We start from the raw sequence: 17,366 nt of genomic DNA, 5'->3' as shown, positions 1-17,366 counted from the left end.
TATTGCAGTGCTGGGTGTGATCCGGCGAGGCAGGATGTTGACGTCAGAGAAGCAGCCTGAGTGTGTGTGTATCATCAGGCCTGTTCAACATTACGTCTGTACATGGTTACCTGATGCGGTTATGTTAAAATAATAATAACAGCTTTTATTTATATAGCGCCTTTCACAAAACCCAGGGACACTTTACAGAACTACTGAGGCTAAGCTAAGCTAAGGGAGGTTGGTGAACAGGTGGTGTTTGAGGAGTATTTTTTTTTTTAAATATGTCCAGTGATGTAGCATTTCGGATATCTGCATGGAGGGTTTTCCAGAAGGATGGGGCTACAACACTGAACGCTCTGTCTCCAAAGGTAAAGAGTCTGGTAGGGGGGAACGGAGAGAAGGCCAGCGTCTGAGGACCGCAGGTTTCGGGGTGGGGGGTGTATGGATGGAGGAGGTCGGAGAGGTACTGTTGGGCCAGGGCACGGAGGGATTTGTAGGTGAGAAGGAGGATTTTATAGGTGACGCAGGACTAAATTTAAATGTGCCTGCCACAAGGACTTGTGGGACGGCATTATCTCCTTTCCTTTCGTAACGGATGGTCCAGTGTATCCTATGCTAAAGGCAGTAACTAAGGAAGCATTGAAGCACCTTTCCTTATCACTTAGACAATTCCAACAGCTCTTATCATGGCAGCCACTTTAACTATTTCCGGGTCATTTCACTCAGTTAGGAACCTTCATGAGCAAAATGGACTATTGGACCGCATCCCCTGACCCCAGAGACCACTACAGGAGCAGTGTGTCTCCGTGTTGTGCATCTGTGAACGCTGCAGCTGTGCTGTGCTTTAGAACGGGGGGGCTTGAGGTGTGCTGCAGTTTGATGCAGTGATGAAAGACGCAGTTTGAGTGCCAAGGCTGAGCGTGTTTGTACTGCCGGAGGGGAATGTTGATAACATCAGTGAACTGGATGAAATGTTCCAGATGAATGTGTCTCTAATTGGAGAGCTGCTAGATGGTTAACTTGGTGGTTTGCAGCCAGAACCAGACTGTTGCACAACAACTGCACACACACTTCTGATTGCTTTTGATTCATTATTCAAAATAATTTCTATATTTATGTGGGCAAAATCTGAGTCAGACAGACAGATATAGTAATGCTTCAGAAACAGTCCACACAGCACTCTGAAACACCAGTTTAAAGGAATAGTGTGAGACTCTGAAGCAGTGTTAGCAGTGCACCTTTCTGCTCCTGGTTAGTCAGTAGATATCGTGGCAAGTCAACTGCTCCATCTAACAGAATGCAACCTTCAATATTTAAGAAAAGTTGCATTCCTTTGGTACATGGGGCACGGCCCGTGCAGCTAAGTTTGTAACGTCAGTTTATTTCCATGCAGGGTCAACCTTTCATTAAATCTAGCCTTGTAATTGCCGCGTTCTGTTTTGTTGCCGTTTGGTAGCTTTAGGCCCATGAGGCAATGCTATAATGCAACACGTTTAAACAATGATGACATGGAGGTAGTCTTTCATTGTGTGGTAAACCAGAATGATGTGCTCATGCACAGAGAAACTGTGCATGTAGCTGATCATTGTCAGTCCGCACAGGAAGCCTGCAGCTGCTTTAAACCATCTGACTTTGGAGTTGCTTCAAACGCGGACGGATGTCACACATCTGTGATGTCATCACTATACGGTTTCTGCTCACGCCCACGTGGGATTGGACAGGGTTGAGTGTCAGCGACTGTCCCGAGTAGAGATCTCTAGGACAACCTTCTTCCAAGGTGCATTAAGACCTCTCCTCTTGTATAAAGTATATACTTTATGATGATACAAACATATTTCAGCGTGTGGCACTGATTAGATGTGAGACTGTTGATTGGACTAAACACAGAGACGCAGGGACATACGTTGGTCTATTGGGTTATCTTCCACATCCAATCATGTTACAAAGTCAACAGTATGTTTAATGCTACACACATTCTGTTATTCTTGCTAATCAATTAGTAATTCATGTAGTTATTACTAATACATACGAATACATGGTTTATTAAAATGTATTAATTTGTGCTTCATGGCATGGCCTCTTGTCGGTTTGCATTTATTCAAAAACTAGTTTTGGTGAGAGATCTACAGTGGGTGAAGTCTATAACAGGTGAAATAGAATTGTTCCCAGACTGATCCCGTCTATCTGTTTCTAACCCTTCCCTCACATACTGAGACTAACTAACTGTGTGTGTGTGTGTGTGTGTGTGTGTGTGTGTGTGTGTGTTTCCCAGCCAGTGGAGTAAGAGTGTACCTGAACATGTTGGTACAGTGTTGGCTTCAGGGCAGAAAGCATCCCTCTCCCTCTGGATCTAAGAGAGAAACGGAAATAGAGGAAACATCATTTCTCTGATAAACAGTGCTGGTACATCGACATTAAGGTCATTTCATGGTTTCATTTCTCTGCTGTGGTTCCAGCCCAAACAACCATCTGCTGCTCACATCAATATGAAAATATGTTGTTGTCAGAGAGTGAACTTAAGCTACATTTACATTGCTACGTTTTGGTTTAAAAAGGAATAGCTTTGGCTATGTTTCCCCCTCTCATTCCCCCTGCTCTGGTGTTTCCCCCTCTCATTCCCCTAAACCAGAGACATTTGGAAACATTTTTTTTTTGGCTTGGAATCTGCGGGGTTGTGTTGCAGTCTTAACGGCAGCAATGTTGATGAGATATGAGGTTTGGGCGTGTTGTTTAAAAGAAGATTAGTTCTTCTACTGCACTACACTTAGTGCACAGAGTTCACTTTTGGCTCAAAACTCAAATGCTTAAAAACCAAAACGTAGCGATGTAGATGTAGCCTGAGATAAGACAAGTCTGTTAACGTGAAGGCTGTGGAACACCTACAAGAACACACACAAGCTCTGTCTTCTGGTTTTTATTAACGTGAGTGGTTTACAGATTAGATAGAAAGAGACTGATTATAATGTGCATGTGTTGGATATTAACAACCTGACATTGTTTTGAAGCAATGGATTTTAAAGTGGTCTGCTGTGTAGGCCGAGCCATCAGAGTGAGCTCATATTTAGTTGTGCGATTGTTAATCAGTGAAGCCAATGAGTCCTTTGTCCCCTCATCCACTTGTCTCAATGGGTCTGTTGTCCTAGCTCCATGCTGCCTGCTCTGTCTATTATCAACATCCTGCACCATAGAGCCCCCCCCAACACGTAGGAGACAACAGACAGCATTTATCAATTACACCCAGCTGCACATGTCTAATGTCTGTGTAAAGCTCGGCTGAACTCTTATTAATTATTATTTCATTCCTCAATGTGCTCGTCTTTCTCAAATATCCTGCAAAGTGTAGTAAATATACATCATACTGTATTTATTTTCATCAAGATGCTATGAAAAGATTTTCATTTTTGACAAAGTTTTATTTCTGACATGTATTATCAAATGCCTTGAAATCCCAAAGGAAGAAATCAACATGACATTGATATTTGGATAACATTTTGGTACATACAGTATATACATACATATATTTTATGTCATAATATTTTAAAGGTGCCCTGCCACACATATTTCATTACTTTGTGGTAATGTCTCAATGGCTCGATTTGTGCCAGTTCTCATTAATATTCAACGAGCTAAGCTGCTTGACTTTGATTGGCTAACAGCTAGCCAATGAGAGCCTGGCTATCAGCATCCTTTACCCAGCGCAACTGGGCGAGCTCATGAATAGTAATGAGCTCAGGCAACATGATGTCAGACTGACCAGCTTTTGTAATTGGTCTGATTTCTCTGCTTATTTCTTTTCAGAGGCTAGAGCTGACAGAGGAGGTAGCAAAAAATGCAAGTAAAATCAGTTTTGTGTGGCAGGGCACCTTTAACCATTTAACCTAAATAAATAAAATGTGATTTGCATTTGAACTAAACAAAACAATCCTAACTGATTCTAATTAAAAGCTGTGTAACTTTAAATGGTCAAGGTGGAAGTCAATAGTGAAAGCAGAACGGGACGTATAAAAGTCAGACTGCATTAGTCCATATCAAATGACTTTCTTTAAATACACAAAAGTTGTGCATTCAGATTACATGTTAATTAAAAAAAAGTAATTGAGGAGAATTTAATGTTGGATCATGAGCTGACAACGGAACACCACTCAGCTTTATTCTGAACTGAACATGCTGCCATAATGCATATACATTCAGTTACGCCACTATTACACATCCGAGCCCGCTGAAAGGACACTCGGCAGATCTTTGTCGTGACACACACAGCACACGGAGTTCAGGCACCAGCTTTAAATCCAGCCAGAAGCTGAGGGAAGTCCACATGTAGAGGAGGACACAGACTGAGACACACCAACGTATTTCTTACTGACTCACTCATTACAGAGTCAGTGTGTAGTAGAAGGTCCACACGGAAGGACCAGAGATAAAAATGCTAACAAGCTAGTGTGATTCAAACAGACAGCCGAAAACAAAAGACTCCATATGGACACCTGATTCACAACTATAGCCCGAATGCAATATTTTCTTTGATGCTATCACTATCCCAGTAGTAGCAAGCAAACTCCTTCTCTCCCCCCCCGGCTCCCCCTCGCATGTCCACACCTAACACACCAGTGACTGGCAGTATGCAGCACTGCACCCTGCTGACACTGATCTGCAGTAGGGTTGGGCATCATTTGGATTTGAAAAATTCAGATTCCAATTCAGATTCTTCCTTTCGATTCCGGTTCTTATCAATTCTCGGCTCCGATTCTTTGAGGGGTGGAGTTGAAACGGGTCACATGCCTATTTTCACAAACAAGAGGAACGTTGTATTTGATTCAGTAGGGTTTGATGTTTTACAGGGCTTTTTCAACGTAAAATAAAACCAGCAAGCGCCTGGCCGCTACGGAAACCAATATTTGCTCATGTTAAATTGGGAAGTGATGAACGGAATTTGGAACCAAATCCTCTTAAACGATTCCAAAAGGTTCCAATAAAGAAACGATTCTACTAGAATCATAATTTTTGAAACAATTCCAAGTAGGAATCGATTCTCGATGCCCAATCCTAATCTGCAGTGGATTCCAGGATCTCTTATGCAATACATTTAATTTTCCATTGGACTGCAGCCACACAGACTTGTTCCAGGATGCTCTTCAACACTCTTAAGAAAACGTGCCTGGACTGGTATTCAGCAGTGAGTTACACTTATGAACAGAGGAGACTGGATGTGCAGAAAGAAGAAAAGAGTCATCTGTCAAGAGAAGACGTCTGACGATGTTTAGGAAGACAAAACTACAGTAGATATATGTGAGGTGTTTTTAAAGATAGTTTGATCTTTAGTAGGAGCCAATGGGCTCGGAGCTGAGATACACAGACAGTAGTCAGAAGATATTGAGAGATGCACTAACACGTGTTGGTTTGGGTCTGCACAGGAGACTAAAACATCAGCAGCCTGATCGGTGAAGAACTTTAAAGAATAGCTTTGCATGTGAAAGTTCAGCTGAAATTAATTTGAGTTAAACTAAACAAATGTGTATCTTCACTCTGGTAGTGTGTAGACTTAATGTCATGGTTTGAGGAGCAGGACATATCCACTGTCCATGGAAAAGACAAGAACTTCAGATGAACTTCAGCTGAATTGAAGATTGTGGTTTTGCACAGAATGAATGTGTCCTCACAGTGTTGCATCTCTTATAGTGTAGTCTTGTTAGGAAGAGATTACGTCATGGCCAGGATGAATGATTACAGCCAGTTAACAAAAACTCAACATGCAGTACAGTACAGGAGAGCGTTGTAAAGTAGAAACTCGAACCTCTGAGCCTACCACAAACACTGGAAGAACCAAAAAAAAAAAAAAAAAGAGTTCAGACTCAGTATGTATATGACACGTTCAATGACAAGCTGTCCAACCCCTCAAATGTACAGATGTCAGACATCAGATACCTCAAACAGCATGTGGCCGTGGTGTTGAGAGAGTGTCAAAAACCCGGATGAGCCCCCACTTGTCACAAACCGGCTCAACACATGTGACAAAGAGGGGAGACCAGACAGGTTAAAAGTACCAATTAATTGTTTATTGTTAAAAACGAGATAACTATTTAAAAAAGAATAGATAGATAACGTGTGTGGAATCAATGGTATCAGTAGTGTGCGTGGTGTGTGGGGGAGTGAAAGATGTGTGGGTAAATGATGAAGAGGTGAAAACAAACCCAAACCAGGAGATCCTAGGAGAAAGAGAAGGCAGACTCAACGATGAGCCAGGACTTGCATAAATAGTCTTGGTTGAGGCCTAACCAGGTGTTCTACCAATTGGCTAACGAACCCTCCCAAACTGCCAGCTCAGTCAGGAAAGCCAGAGGAGCCAACAGCAGGCAGAGAAGGGAGGGGTCGGAACAGAAAGAGAGCTGGAATGGACCTTTTTCACAGCAGACATTTTGACTTGTCATAGTAGGAAAAGCACAGCTGAACTTAACCTTAACGATGGCTCAGTTCCATCAAGTGTCCCAGTAAGCTATTTCAGTGAGTAAGCGTGCACAATACCAGGGTCTCTCCTAAGTGGAATACAGCCATCAGTAATGGTTTAATACCAGGACCTCTCCTAAGTGGAATGCAGCAATCATTAATGGTTTTGAATACACCTGTGCTTTTCCTACTATGACAAGGTCTATAAACCTCTTCCACATGGAGAGAGGGTGTGATCAGCATGGGAGGTCAACACTGCTGCATCGTCTGTCCACATAACCTCTAGGGCTGCAACTAACGACTATTTTCATAGGCGATTCATCTGTTGATTATTTTCTCGATGAATCGATTAGTTGTTTGGTCTCTAAAATATCAGAAAATGGTGAAAAATGTGGATCAGTGTTTCCCAAACAGCCCAAGATGACGTCCTCAAATGTCTCGTTTTGTCCACAACTCAAAGATGTTCAGTTTACCGTCACAGAGGAGAGAAGAAACTAGAACAATATTCACATTTAACAAGCTAGAATCAAAGAATTTTTAACTTATTAAAAAAGAATTCTCAAACCGACTAATCGATTATCAAAATAGTTGGCTATTCATTTAAAAGTCAAAGATTAATTGATTAATCTTTGCAGCTCTAATTATCTCTGACTAAATATCATATTTGTGTGTATATCTCTGTGTGTATATCAGTCTGTGTAACATATCTGTGTATATATCTAATCTAAAATCCCTCTGGCTGGAGCATACGGTAAATATGACTTTGTCCAGAATGTAGATCCCATGGGAACATTGAAACCTTTTCTGCTAAGGCTACAACACAAGCTGTCACTAATATCTATCTGCCGTGGCAGAAACATGTGTGAGAAGGAAGAAACGTCCTCTGCCAGTTTGAAATCAATGACTCACCGGTGAGATAAATGACACCGCGTCTTAAACCTTTAAGCCAAATCCGGCCCCTTGCAAATTTGGATCCGGCCCGCATATCAACTTATGTTCACAATAGATTTTAGCCCGCCTAGATGTGAGCCAAACCAAAATGATGGGAAACTGTTTTACAGACTGCAGTCGTGCGACACTCAAAGCAGAATTTGGCAGATTTGCCGACTTTGAGGCTCAGAAATTGCCACCGAACCAGACAGTTTACATATTCAGGCTGTGAAACAGGTTGTTAATCTTTGACTTGCTAAACTCTATGATGGCTTTTTTGCTGACTTTTTAGGGCTTTAAGGCGACCAGACTGTTAGTGAGAAAGCTATATGAGACACAAATAATACAGTCAAAGGAATTACTCAACTTTTCGGTTGAAAAAAAAAAAGCATGTCAAACATGTCTGGCCCTTCATATGATTCTCATTTTCCAGTGTGGCCCTTGGTGAAGTTGAGCTCGACGCCACTGCTTTAAGCCTTTTTCTCTATTCAGTGGGCGCACGTAGACATTATAAACAGCATCGGTATCATATTCATATCCTCACATATTTGACAGTGCGGTCGACAGCTAGACAGGAATACAAGTATGAATTCATCAGATCTATAGAACATGTGTTGCTGGTGTTTTGGCTCCCATTTGAGTTGTCTATGTGTTACACTGTGTGATGCTCGGAGCAGTCTTCAGCTTCTGTGTTCATGACACGTGACAGTCAGCCCAAACCCTAACCCTGCTAGTCCTCATCTCCTTAAATGAAGGCTGTCCCGTTTGGTAAATACGTCTCCTCCATCCCTCGCTAGGATGGGAGGAGCCACACTTGGCCAAATGGAAAGCAGTCTCCATGGCAACATTGTACTTCCCGTTCTCCCAGGTTCACCCAAGGCATTACGGAAAGTGTAGTTCCAAAACTCAGGTTTATCCAGAAAAATAGAGAAAATACAAATATCAGGAGATGGCCTCCTCTATCTGAACATAAAATAATAACAAATATTCAGACGTGTATTATTATCAATAGTTTGGGTAGCCACCCACACACACACACACACACACACACACACACACACACACACACACACACACACACACACACACACACACCCTCGTACCTTGATCAGCAGCACATCCACAGCCCTTTCTCCTTTGGAACAGAAGCTGTACCTGCGCCTGTGTCTCTCATACATGCTGGCAGATCCATGTGTTAACACGCAAGCTGCCGTGGAAGAAGCGTTACGCAGCTTGAATCCTAAAAACAACCACACCTCTCTTTACTGTCTCTCCTTTCTGCCAAAACCAAACCAAAATATGATGTATGAGAGCGGCTGAGGGTGTTCCCAGGGGGAGGGAAAAAAAGATCAAACTAGTTTCCAGAGCTGCAGGCTGCTGATTTTCTTCACACCGTAAGAGAAAAAAAAACAAAAACGGCACAAATCAACTGGAACTAAACACTTTTAACCGCTAATTAGCTACAGAAGAGAGAAACACGCCGAATCAGAGCTTATGTGCACTTTAACTCTGGTGCAGCAGATCCCAAGCCAAACCAAGATGAAGAGTTAAGCGCTGACAATAAAGTAGATCTCATCTTATCTATATCTTATGACCGAAACGTTCAAACTAAAAGAAGTGGTGCATGTCCACAGCAGGCTGATGCGTAATCCAGTAGAGTCCACGTATCTGCTGTTCCTTCTCGCTGCACTCTGGGGCGGAAAATGAGCCTCTCTGCCCACATCTGTTCAAACCAGTGGCTCCTCCCTCCATCCCACTCTCTTCCTTTTTTCCTTCAGGCCCTCCATTCCTCTCTCTCTCTCTCTCTCTCTCACTCTCTCTCCCTCCCTCCCTCTCTCGCTCACATCTGTCCTTTGCTGTGAAACTAACTCCCTCTCATCAGTTTGCTGCCTCTGTGAACAATGGAGCTCTATCTGATAAGTGCCTGTGCAGTCTGAGAGAACAGTGAGTGAAGGAGTTCCTCTGCCGCTGATGTTCTTTAGTAAGAGGCCGCCGTTACGCCCAGACGCCCCAGCGAAGCAAAGTCGACCCTCTCATTTATCTGGGCCGCCGTCTGTTTCCTCCTCTGTTCACATCATCGCAACCATTAGACATTGTGAAGGTGACGCGTGACATTTTCACGGAAACAAGGACTGGTGTTGCTCTTTTCTATCAGGGAGCGAATGGGACTGTGAACACAGTTCACAGCTGTAGCTTGGCTTCAAAGCTTTTAAAGCTTTATAAGACACAGACACACATCCCACTGGCTGTCTGTGAGTGAGAGTGTGTGTGTGTGTGTGTGTGTGTGTGTGTGTGTGTGTGTGTGTGTGTGTGTGTGTGTGTGTGTGGATATAGCTCTAAGTAAATTCTAAGTGTACAGTCCGTTACTAACTGGAACAGAACTTATAGCTGACAAGTGGAAACATTTAGCTTCATCTGTAACCAATCGGCTCACACAAACACAGCAATAACCATGGTAACAGCTTTACACCACCCAGCTGTGACGCAGAGAGACAGACAGAGAAAGCAAGAGAGAGAGAGAGAGAGAGAAAGAGAAAGAGAGAGAGAGAGAGAGAGAGAGAGAGAGAGAGAGATGTCAGTTGGCGCTGAGGCTGACTGACTTTAAACACCATTCTGAGTAAAGCGAATGATAACACAATGTAAAGAAACCTACGTGGAACATTGGAAAGAAGAAACTCAAAGCCAAAAGTAGATTAGAGCATTGCCTAGCCCTAAAAAGAGATTTCTCTAGATCTTTCCACGGTCAGAGAGAAAAAGCCAAGCCAGATCCTAACCAGGTACAAGCTCAGCGATCACAAACTGGCAACCCAAACAGGAAGACAACCAAGCCAAGTCAGAGCATGTGGTCCGTGATTGACAGGTGAGGCTCAAACAGAAATGCACTTTCTCTGAATAACCTCTCAAAATTAAATATTATCCTGGGAGAAGGAGACACACACACACACACACACACAAACACACACACACACACACCTTTGACCTGCTGTTCAGAACTACTGCGTCATTGGGAGACATTGGAAAATGATTTATATGGTTTCAGAGGTAACCCTGGCCTGGCCTGGCCTGGCCCGGCCCGGCCCGGCCCGGCTCTGACCTCACAGGCTCGTAGAGCAGCGAGGATGTGAGCACAGCTAACTGAATGCTGGGTCTGGAAATCAGCTCTGATCCTTCAGTCCAGTTCCCACAGTGTGTGCTTGCCTCGATTAGTGTGGTGTGCTACCTGCTTTGCCTGCTGTCTGAAAGCTATTTTAATCCCAAAAACAAATGGGGGGGGGGGGGCTCTCTGAAATGAGTCCAGGCCTCAGTGAACAGCGTTAGGTAATGTTTCAAAGTTCTCAGAACAACACTCAGGTGAGCAGGTGAGGAAGCTACTCTCAGCTCCCTCTTTCTTTCTGTTAGTGTTGGTGTAGTCTGGCTATTCCACGCTTCTATTCTGGCTTGTTTGTATTTCTTTAAACCAATCACAGCGGTCCTGGGCGGTGCTAAGCCCTGGATGCATCGATGGTGCCCTCGCAGAATCGAGAGCGGAAGGCGAGGGACATTTTAATCCCAGCACGGTACATCCACTGAGACACACTACTTCTGTTGTGAACCAGCGAGAGAAACACCAGTGTCCAGCTAACATCATGCAACTCCTGTCAACAGACGCGTCTGGAAACGCGTGGTAATAAAAAGGCAGAGCACTCCCCCTTTTTGCATCGTTTCTGTATTTGCAGCGCGTTTGGTAAATGCTGCGCATGTGTTGTCAAATTCATAAAGAGGTTTTCTTAATTTACTTGTTTATTGTCTATTTGCGCACGCTTCATTAAAGCGCCCATATTATGCTCATTTTCAGGTTCATAACTGTATTTTAAGGTTGTACCAGAATAGGTTTACATGGTTTAATTTTCAAAAAACACCATATTTTGTTGTCCTGCACAGCTCTCTCTCACTGCTGCAGATCCTCTTTTCACCTGGTCTCGGTTTTAGCTACAGAGTGAGACCTCCTTTCTTCTTCTGTACCATCTTTGATTGCACTCGCCGTATCTCACTCAGAACACCATGGATGGATTTTTTTCAAAGTTTGTATGCGTGTGGAAGCACCAGAGACACAAAATAACACCCCAAATCACCAGAAAATGAGATTTTTTTCATAATATGGGCACTTGAAGTTGCAGTGCGTTTGCCCCTGTCGGCCACCGTACCCTTTGGGGTGAAACCAGTATTCACTGTATAAACTCACGTGCAGAGGGTGTGTGCCGTCTGGGAGTCTCCCGGTCAGCTGACGCTCTGCTTCTTCTTCTTCTGCTGAGAAGGACAGAGAAGATTAGTTCACCGTCACAGGACGACATTCATGTCATGATTCAAAGATGTGCTATGAATGCTGGTCCTTTTCCTGCTGCCCGGCTGGAGCGGACATGTCAGTGTGTGTGTGTGTGTGTGTGTGTGTGTGTGTGTGTGTGTGTGTGTGTGTGTGTGTGTGTGGTTAGGGAGATCAACTCAGGGCTCAAAGCTCATTAAAGATGGTTGATGAGTTCTGAGTTTTGCCTAATTACACAACTAACAATACAAAGAGTCAGATAGTTGAGCGGCCGCGATTGGAATGTGATGAAGATGATGAAGATCCTGTGAGGGACTTTGCTCCTCTCATGGTGAGTCAGGGATGTTTTCTGGGTGAAATAATTAGGGGCTGAAAAGGAAAGCTTCCCTGAGCCAGCCATCAGCCTGGACAGTGCTGGAACATTCTGGCTGCCTGTGTATATTTACTGTGTGTGTGTATTTATAGAAAGCTCTCACATTCATTCTGTTGCTTTTTGGCTGATCTGGGAGGCAGCTTTTCATTCATTTTTACAGCATCTCTCCATTTGTGTTCCTCTATGATGTGATGCTGGCGCTGTGAGCATCTCGTTTGCACCCACAGAAGACCCTAAACCATTCTCCAGTCAGTACAGACAGTAGGGGAGCTAACTTCCGGGTCTACTGCAGTCCACAATAACGGTCCGTTATTAACAGCATTGTGGCAAATTATGGCATGAAAGCAGAGTGAAGTGTGTAATTGATTATGGAGAATTTTTTGTTTGAAAAAAAAAAACTATCAGCTGATACAGCAATAACGTAAACGCAAAGAGAAGTCTAAAACAAAGGTCAAATTAATTCATGCTAGACTGACTAGGTACATTTTATATTTGATCTGCAGCTCAAACTCAAAAATGAGCACGCTCATAGTAACGCGCTGTGTGTTTATGGCCGGTCAAAGCGGCCGATATGTATTTTGCCATAGGAGATTTCTCCACCCTGCTGCCACCTCTTTACCTCTCTCGCCCAAGTAAGCGAGCGATTCCGCTAACGATGATGCAAATAAATCAGACAATGCACAGGCAGTTCGGTGGTTAGGGCGAGATGTGAACAAACTGGATGGACTGGGGCTGCCGCATCACCGCTCACAGAAATGGATGGTTGACGCTGGTCCACGCTAACCTGACTCCGCCAGATGGGTCCACGCTGCTGCGTGAGCTATCGTGAGATTTAAAGATCAGTCTCTAGTATTCAGTAGTCCAGGTTAGCCCTGACAGTGATCCAGCATTAACAGCAGCAGGAACCTGAAGCATCCGGCATTCATTTCATTATTTACACCTCCTATCACACGCCCTAAAATATCTGATTCCCACAGTGTTGTTCATTGTGTGTGCCAGTAAGGGTAACCCTGTACTCCCCAGATCACTGCTCAGCTCTGGGAACACAGCCACATAATCTAAACCACACACGGTGCTAAGAGTCATCGGCCATGGGAGTGTAGAGCATTCACGTTTAATAAGGAACTTAGTCTGAAAACTGTTACACACACACACACACACACAGACCGACAGACAGACAGACACACAACCACACAGACACACAACCGCAGACAGACAGACACACACACCTTATTCTCAGCCTACTTCTAGTTTCACTGTCCACTGTTAAGTCTTAATGACATCATCAGGTTGCCTGGATACCGTGGCCCATACAAACAGTGGCACCAGATCAACAGCCGTCTCTCTCTCACGCACGCACACGCACACACACGCACACGCACACGCACACACACACACACACACACACACACACACACACACACACACACACACACACACACACACCGTCCCTCCCTGTTACTGACTGACTCGGCTGAGTCTCTCAGCTGCCCTCTACTGTAAAACTCTCCGACTGTGAATTAGCAGAGCCCTGAGACCAGGAAACCCCTGACCTCTGACCCCCCCTGAGGTAGGACAGAGGAGCACTTGTCTGGTGTGATTTCAATGAGTGCCATTTCATCACAAGAGCAGCAATCTGAGTGTAAACTTACACCATTAGTGTTGGGACAGGCTGTGCGGAACGGGAGTTGTGTCAGGGACTGCTCTGAAGCCTTCCTTCCTGCTACAATGTGCAGACACAGCAGCAGTCTGCTGTTACTAGCACCAGCCCGGTCATCGCCTTTATGTTCCAGTTATGAATGTTACAATGCACCACTAGTGTAAAATGCTACAGCTACTGTTGTTTCATTTAATTAATTTTTTTATTTATTAAACAGGAAAAGATTAAAGACAATCGGGCCTCACTCAGTATAAAACTGATTTTCAGCAGGTTCATAAACACCACATACACAACAAAAACTCCTAGACAGAACAGTAACAAACACACAGACCAGGAGAATGAGCAACAGGGCAAAGCCATAAAGCTGACTTAATGGTCACAGGTATACCTCTCCATTCTCCATTTGTCGAGAAGTTAGCAAGCTTGACTTAGTAACGGAGCGCTTTTAAGGGAGCACCCTGACAGGACCTTAACAAGCAAACTGCTGATCTATTCCACAGTTTCTATAGAAACACATATGTGAGGATGTTTAGCACCAATGTATCTTGTACAGACCATAAAGCTGCAAACTGTTTAGCCCAGGTAAAGAAAGAGGTGACGAGAGAGAGTTATTTACCTGTCTGGGATGTGACGTCCGCTGGGACCTTCTCTTCACTTTTCATCTTAATCCGTTCTCTGTCTTTCCATCCATCCACTGTATCCAGAGTGTTTTCAGTATCCATGGCAACAGACTCTGGACCTGTGCTACTGCCAGCGGGGACAAGCTTCCGGTCTGCTAATGCCTGGGATGACTGGTATTTTCCAGGCTGTTCCTCTGGACCGGGACGGGCCGCAAGAGTTGAGTCACGCAGGGCAACAGGAAGTGTTGAGCAGCTAGGAAGGGACAAAGTGGCAATGTCCCCTTCACAGGACGTTTTAAGGTGAGCCTCCAGCTGTGGGTCTCTGTCCTGCTCTTTATCCTGGCAGTCTGACACACGCTGCGGACCCTTTGAGCTGTGTGGACTGTCCTGCTGCTGAATTTCGGAGCTGTGTGGACTGTCCTGCTGCTGACTCTCTGAGCTTTGTGGACTGTCCTGTTGACACTCTGAGCTGTGTGGACACTCGGAGCTGTGTGGACTGTCCTGCTGCTGACTCTCGGAGTTGTGTGGACTGTCCTGCTGACTTTCGGAGCTGTGTGGACTGTCCTGCTGCTGACTCTCGGAGCTGTGTGGACTGTCCTGCTGACTCTCGGAGCTGTGTGGACTGTCCTGCAAATGCGGCTGTCCTCCTGCATCGCCCCCATCAGGTCTGTGCTGTATCCCCCTCTCTTCCCGGCAGACAGACTGCTCCTGCGGGCCTCCAAGCTCTCCTGGTGTGGGATTCTCCTCCGAAGCCTCTGGATGTTGCAGCTGGACGTCAACCTGCACGGGACCCCGGCCGTCTACCTCGGTTGTGATCGTTTGGTTTGCTGTTGGCAAAAGTTTCCCATTAACTCGGAGCAGGCTGTCTTCTTCTTCTTCAGGCGGTGAACGTGTCAAGACTTTGTTTTGTGCGGTTTCTGTTTGGATTTCCTCTTTGTGGAGATGTGGCAAGCTGGGAGTGTCTGCATGCGCAAACAGGTCCAGCTGAGCTGGCTGGTTGTAACGCATCTCAACATCAGCTGCTTGTTGAGAGGGGAACCGATCAGCAGGTCGTGAGTGCTCTACAGGCTGCTGTCCTGTCTCACATGGTACCAGAGGACACCTGTCTGTGTCCATCAGCTGCGAGGCCTGAACAGTGTTGAGTAAATCCTCTGACCCTCGACGCTCTGACTGACTGTCTGCTAACTGCTGGCTCAGCTCTAGGCTAGCCACGGCTGACGCTATTGCTACCGCTACAACCGCTACCGCCGTGGCAACTAGGTTTTCATTGTAGTCCAGCTCTCGTTCTCCGTCTATGGAAGACAACTCCCTGCGATGCGTGCCACTGCCATTTTCTTCCCTCCTCCTTCTTTTCTTAGCTGCTTCCTCTTCACCCACCCACAGCTCATTTCTCTTTTCGTCTGTGTGCTGCTGATCTCTCAGCATCTCAGAGACCAAACAATGCTCGGAGTATCCCCTCGCAGTAGTCTCGGCGCTTCCTTCCCGTATTTGAAGTGGTAAAACATCCGCTGTGCCTTCAAATGGCAGACCCCCAGCTTCTGCGGGATGCACAGATTCCATAAATCCTACAGGTCTTCCCTCGGGATCCACAGGAAATTCCACAAGAAACGAGTTCTCGGTGAACTCCGTAGGATCTGAAAGTTTGACAGGAAGTTCTTTTGGACAGGCGGAGTCCACCAAACCTGTTCGATCCCCAGACGTTACAGCTTTACCAGCAACCGTCAAATCCTCATTTTCTGACAATGGATTTGACTCCACGTTATCCACGGTTTGTTGGACCGGACTGACAAGCCCCTTTAATTCCAGCTCGGTAGGGTCAAGTACTTCCTTTTTTACTGGTTGGACAGCTGTAATGTCCTCCACGTCTGCCTTCCTGATGTCCATCTGACCGAGTTCTGAAGCAGCGACGCTAGAATCCGGGTTAAAGTGCTCGCTGTCCTCTGATAATTCCTTTGTTTCTGGTGTCTGGGAAGCTGTACTTTCAGTTAGGTCTGCCGGACTGAAGTCTGGAGGGGTATCACTAGGACTAGGACAGTCCGGTCCATGAGTGCCCGTGGTCTGGCCCTCTGTCTGGCTGGGTAGAAGCATGGCGTCTTTGTCGGTTTCCTCTCTCTGGGTTGGAGACTTGCCTTCTGCCCTTCCTGTTCTATCCCTGGCTTCTGACTCGGTCTCTGACTGAGTCTTTAGGTCTGTCTTTATCTCTGTGTGACTCTGAGACTCGATGCTGGAGCTGGAGCTAAGCTTGCCCTCTGCCCCCCCTCTCTTCCCCCTCTTATTCCGCCTTTTTTTTCTGCCCTTTGCTCCTTTCTCTTGGCTCCCTTGCTTTTCTTCTCCTCCCTCTTCGGTGTCTGCTCTTTCAGAACTCTGTCTGCTGTAACTGGTCTCTCTGTTAGTGACCTCCTCTCCGTCTCCCTCCACTCCTCCCTCCTTCCAATCTGGCCCTACTTCCTCCTCTGGCTGTGATCCGTGCACTTCCCGTCTTTGTGCGCCCGGCCCTTGTGACAGTGCTGGCTGTGTTCCAGCAGCATGTGGCTGACTAAGAGCTGCGGACACTTGAGAACTAAGACCAGAAGCTTGGGCCGAGCTCCAGGCGCATTCTTTCTGCTTTGTCACTCCCTGCTCCAGCTGTTCATGTCTTCGCTTATCTGTTGTGTCACCATCATACCAAACTGACTGGGAGTTCACCGCCTCTCTCTTCCAGGATTCGTTGGCACCCTGGTCCAGGTTTTCACCCTGATACCACACTGTTTTCGCTAAGGTTTCTGGTGCCTGTGGGAGTGATCCCATTCTGCTTCCAATCCATCCTCCATCCCGCCACAGGCCTTTGCGGGGTTTTTGGTCACTGCCCGGGGACTTGGGGCTGGTCCTCCTGCCAGACTGAGGACTGTTGTCAGTGGTGTCAGCTTGGCTCGGCTCCTCTGAGCCCGGCTGACTTTCCTGGGGATCTTGGGATTGTTCCTGACCCATGGTTACTGAAAAGGACACAGGTTTGGATTAAAGACTGCAAAAAAACTAGTTTTTTTCTTTTCTTTAAAACACACTGTAAAAAAAACATCTCCT

General features: G+C 45.6%; 1 protein-coding gene across 4 annotated transcripts in view; it reads right to left on the bottom strand.

The window, feature by feature from the left end:
• akap13 (A-kinase anchoring protein 13) overlaps positions 1 to 17,366 on the bottom strand; it is a 95,494-nt gene that overhangs the window by 39,409 nt on the left and 38,719 nt on the right. For 3 of the 4 annotated variants that reach the window (XM_028586074.1, XM_028586072.1, XM_028586075.1), the window contains exons 10-12: positions 14,303 to 17,278; positions 11,576 to 11,640; positions 2,275 to 2,332 (exon numbers count right to left, since the gene is read on the bottom strand). In XM_028586074.1, the coding sequence (XP_028441875.1) occupies positions 2,275 to 2,332; positions 11,576 to 11,640; positions 14,303 to 17,278 (3,099 nt within the window). The remainder of the gene's footprint in view (positions 1 to 2,274; positions 2,333 to 11,575; positions 11,641 to 14,302; positions 17,279 to 17,366) is intronic. The other variant, XM_028586073.1, reaches the window with a different exon arrangement.

The sequence above is a fragment of the Perca flavescens genome, chromosome 8 (genome assembly GCF_004354835.1).
Source record: "Perca flavescens isolate YP-PL-M2 chromosome 8, PFLA_1.0, whole genome shotgun sequence".
Classification (NCBI taxonomy): domain Eukaryota; kingdom Metazoa; phylum Chordata; class Actinopteri; order Perciformes; family Percidae; genus Perca; species Perca flavescens.
This window is presented reverse-complemented; position numbering and strand designations above follow the sequence as displayed.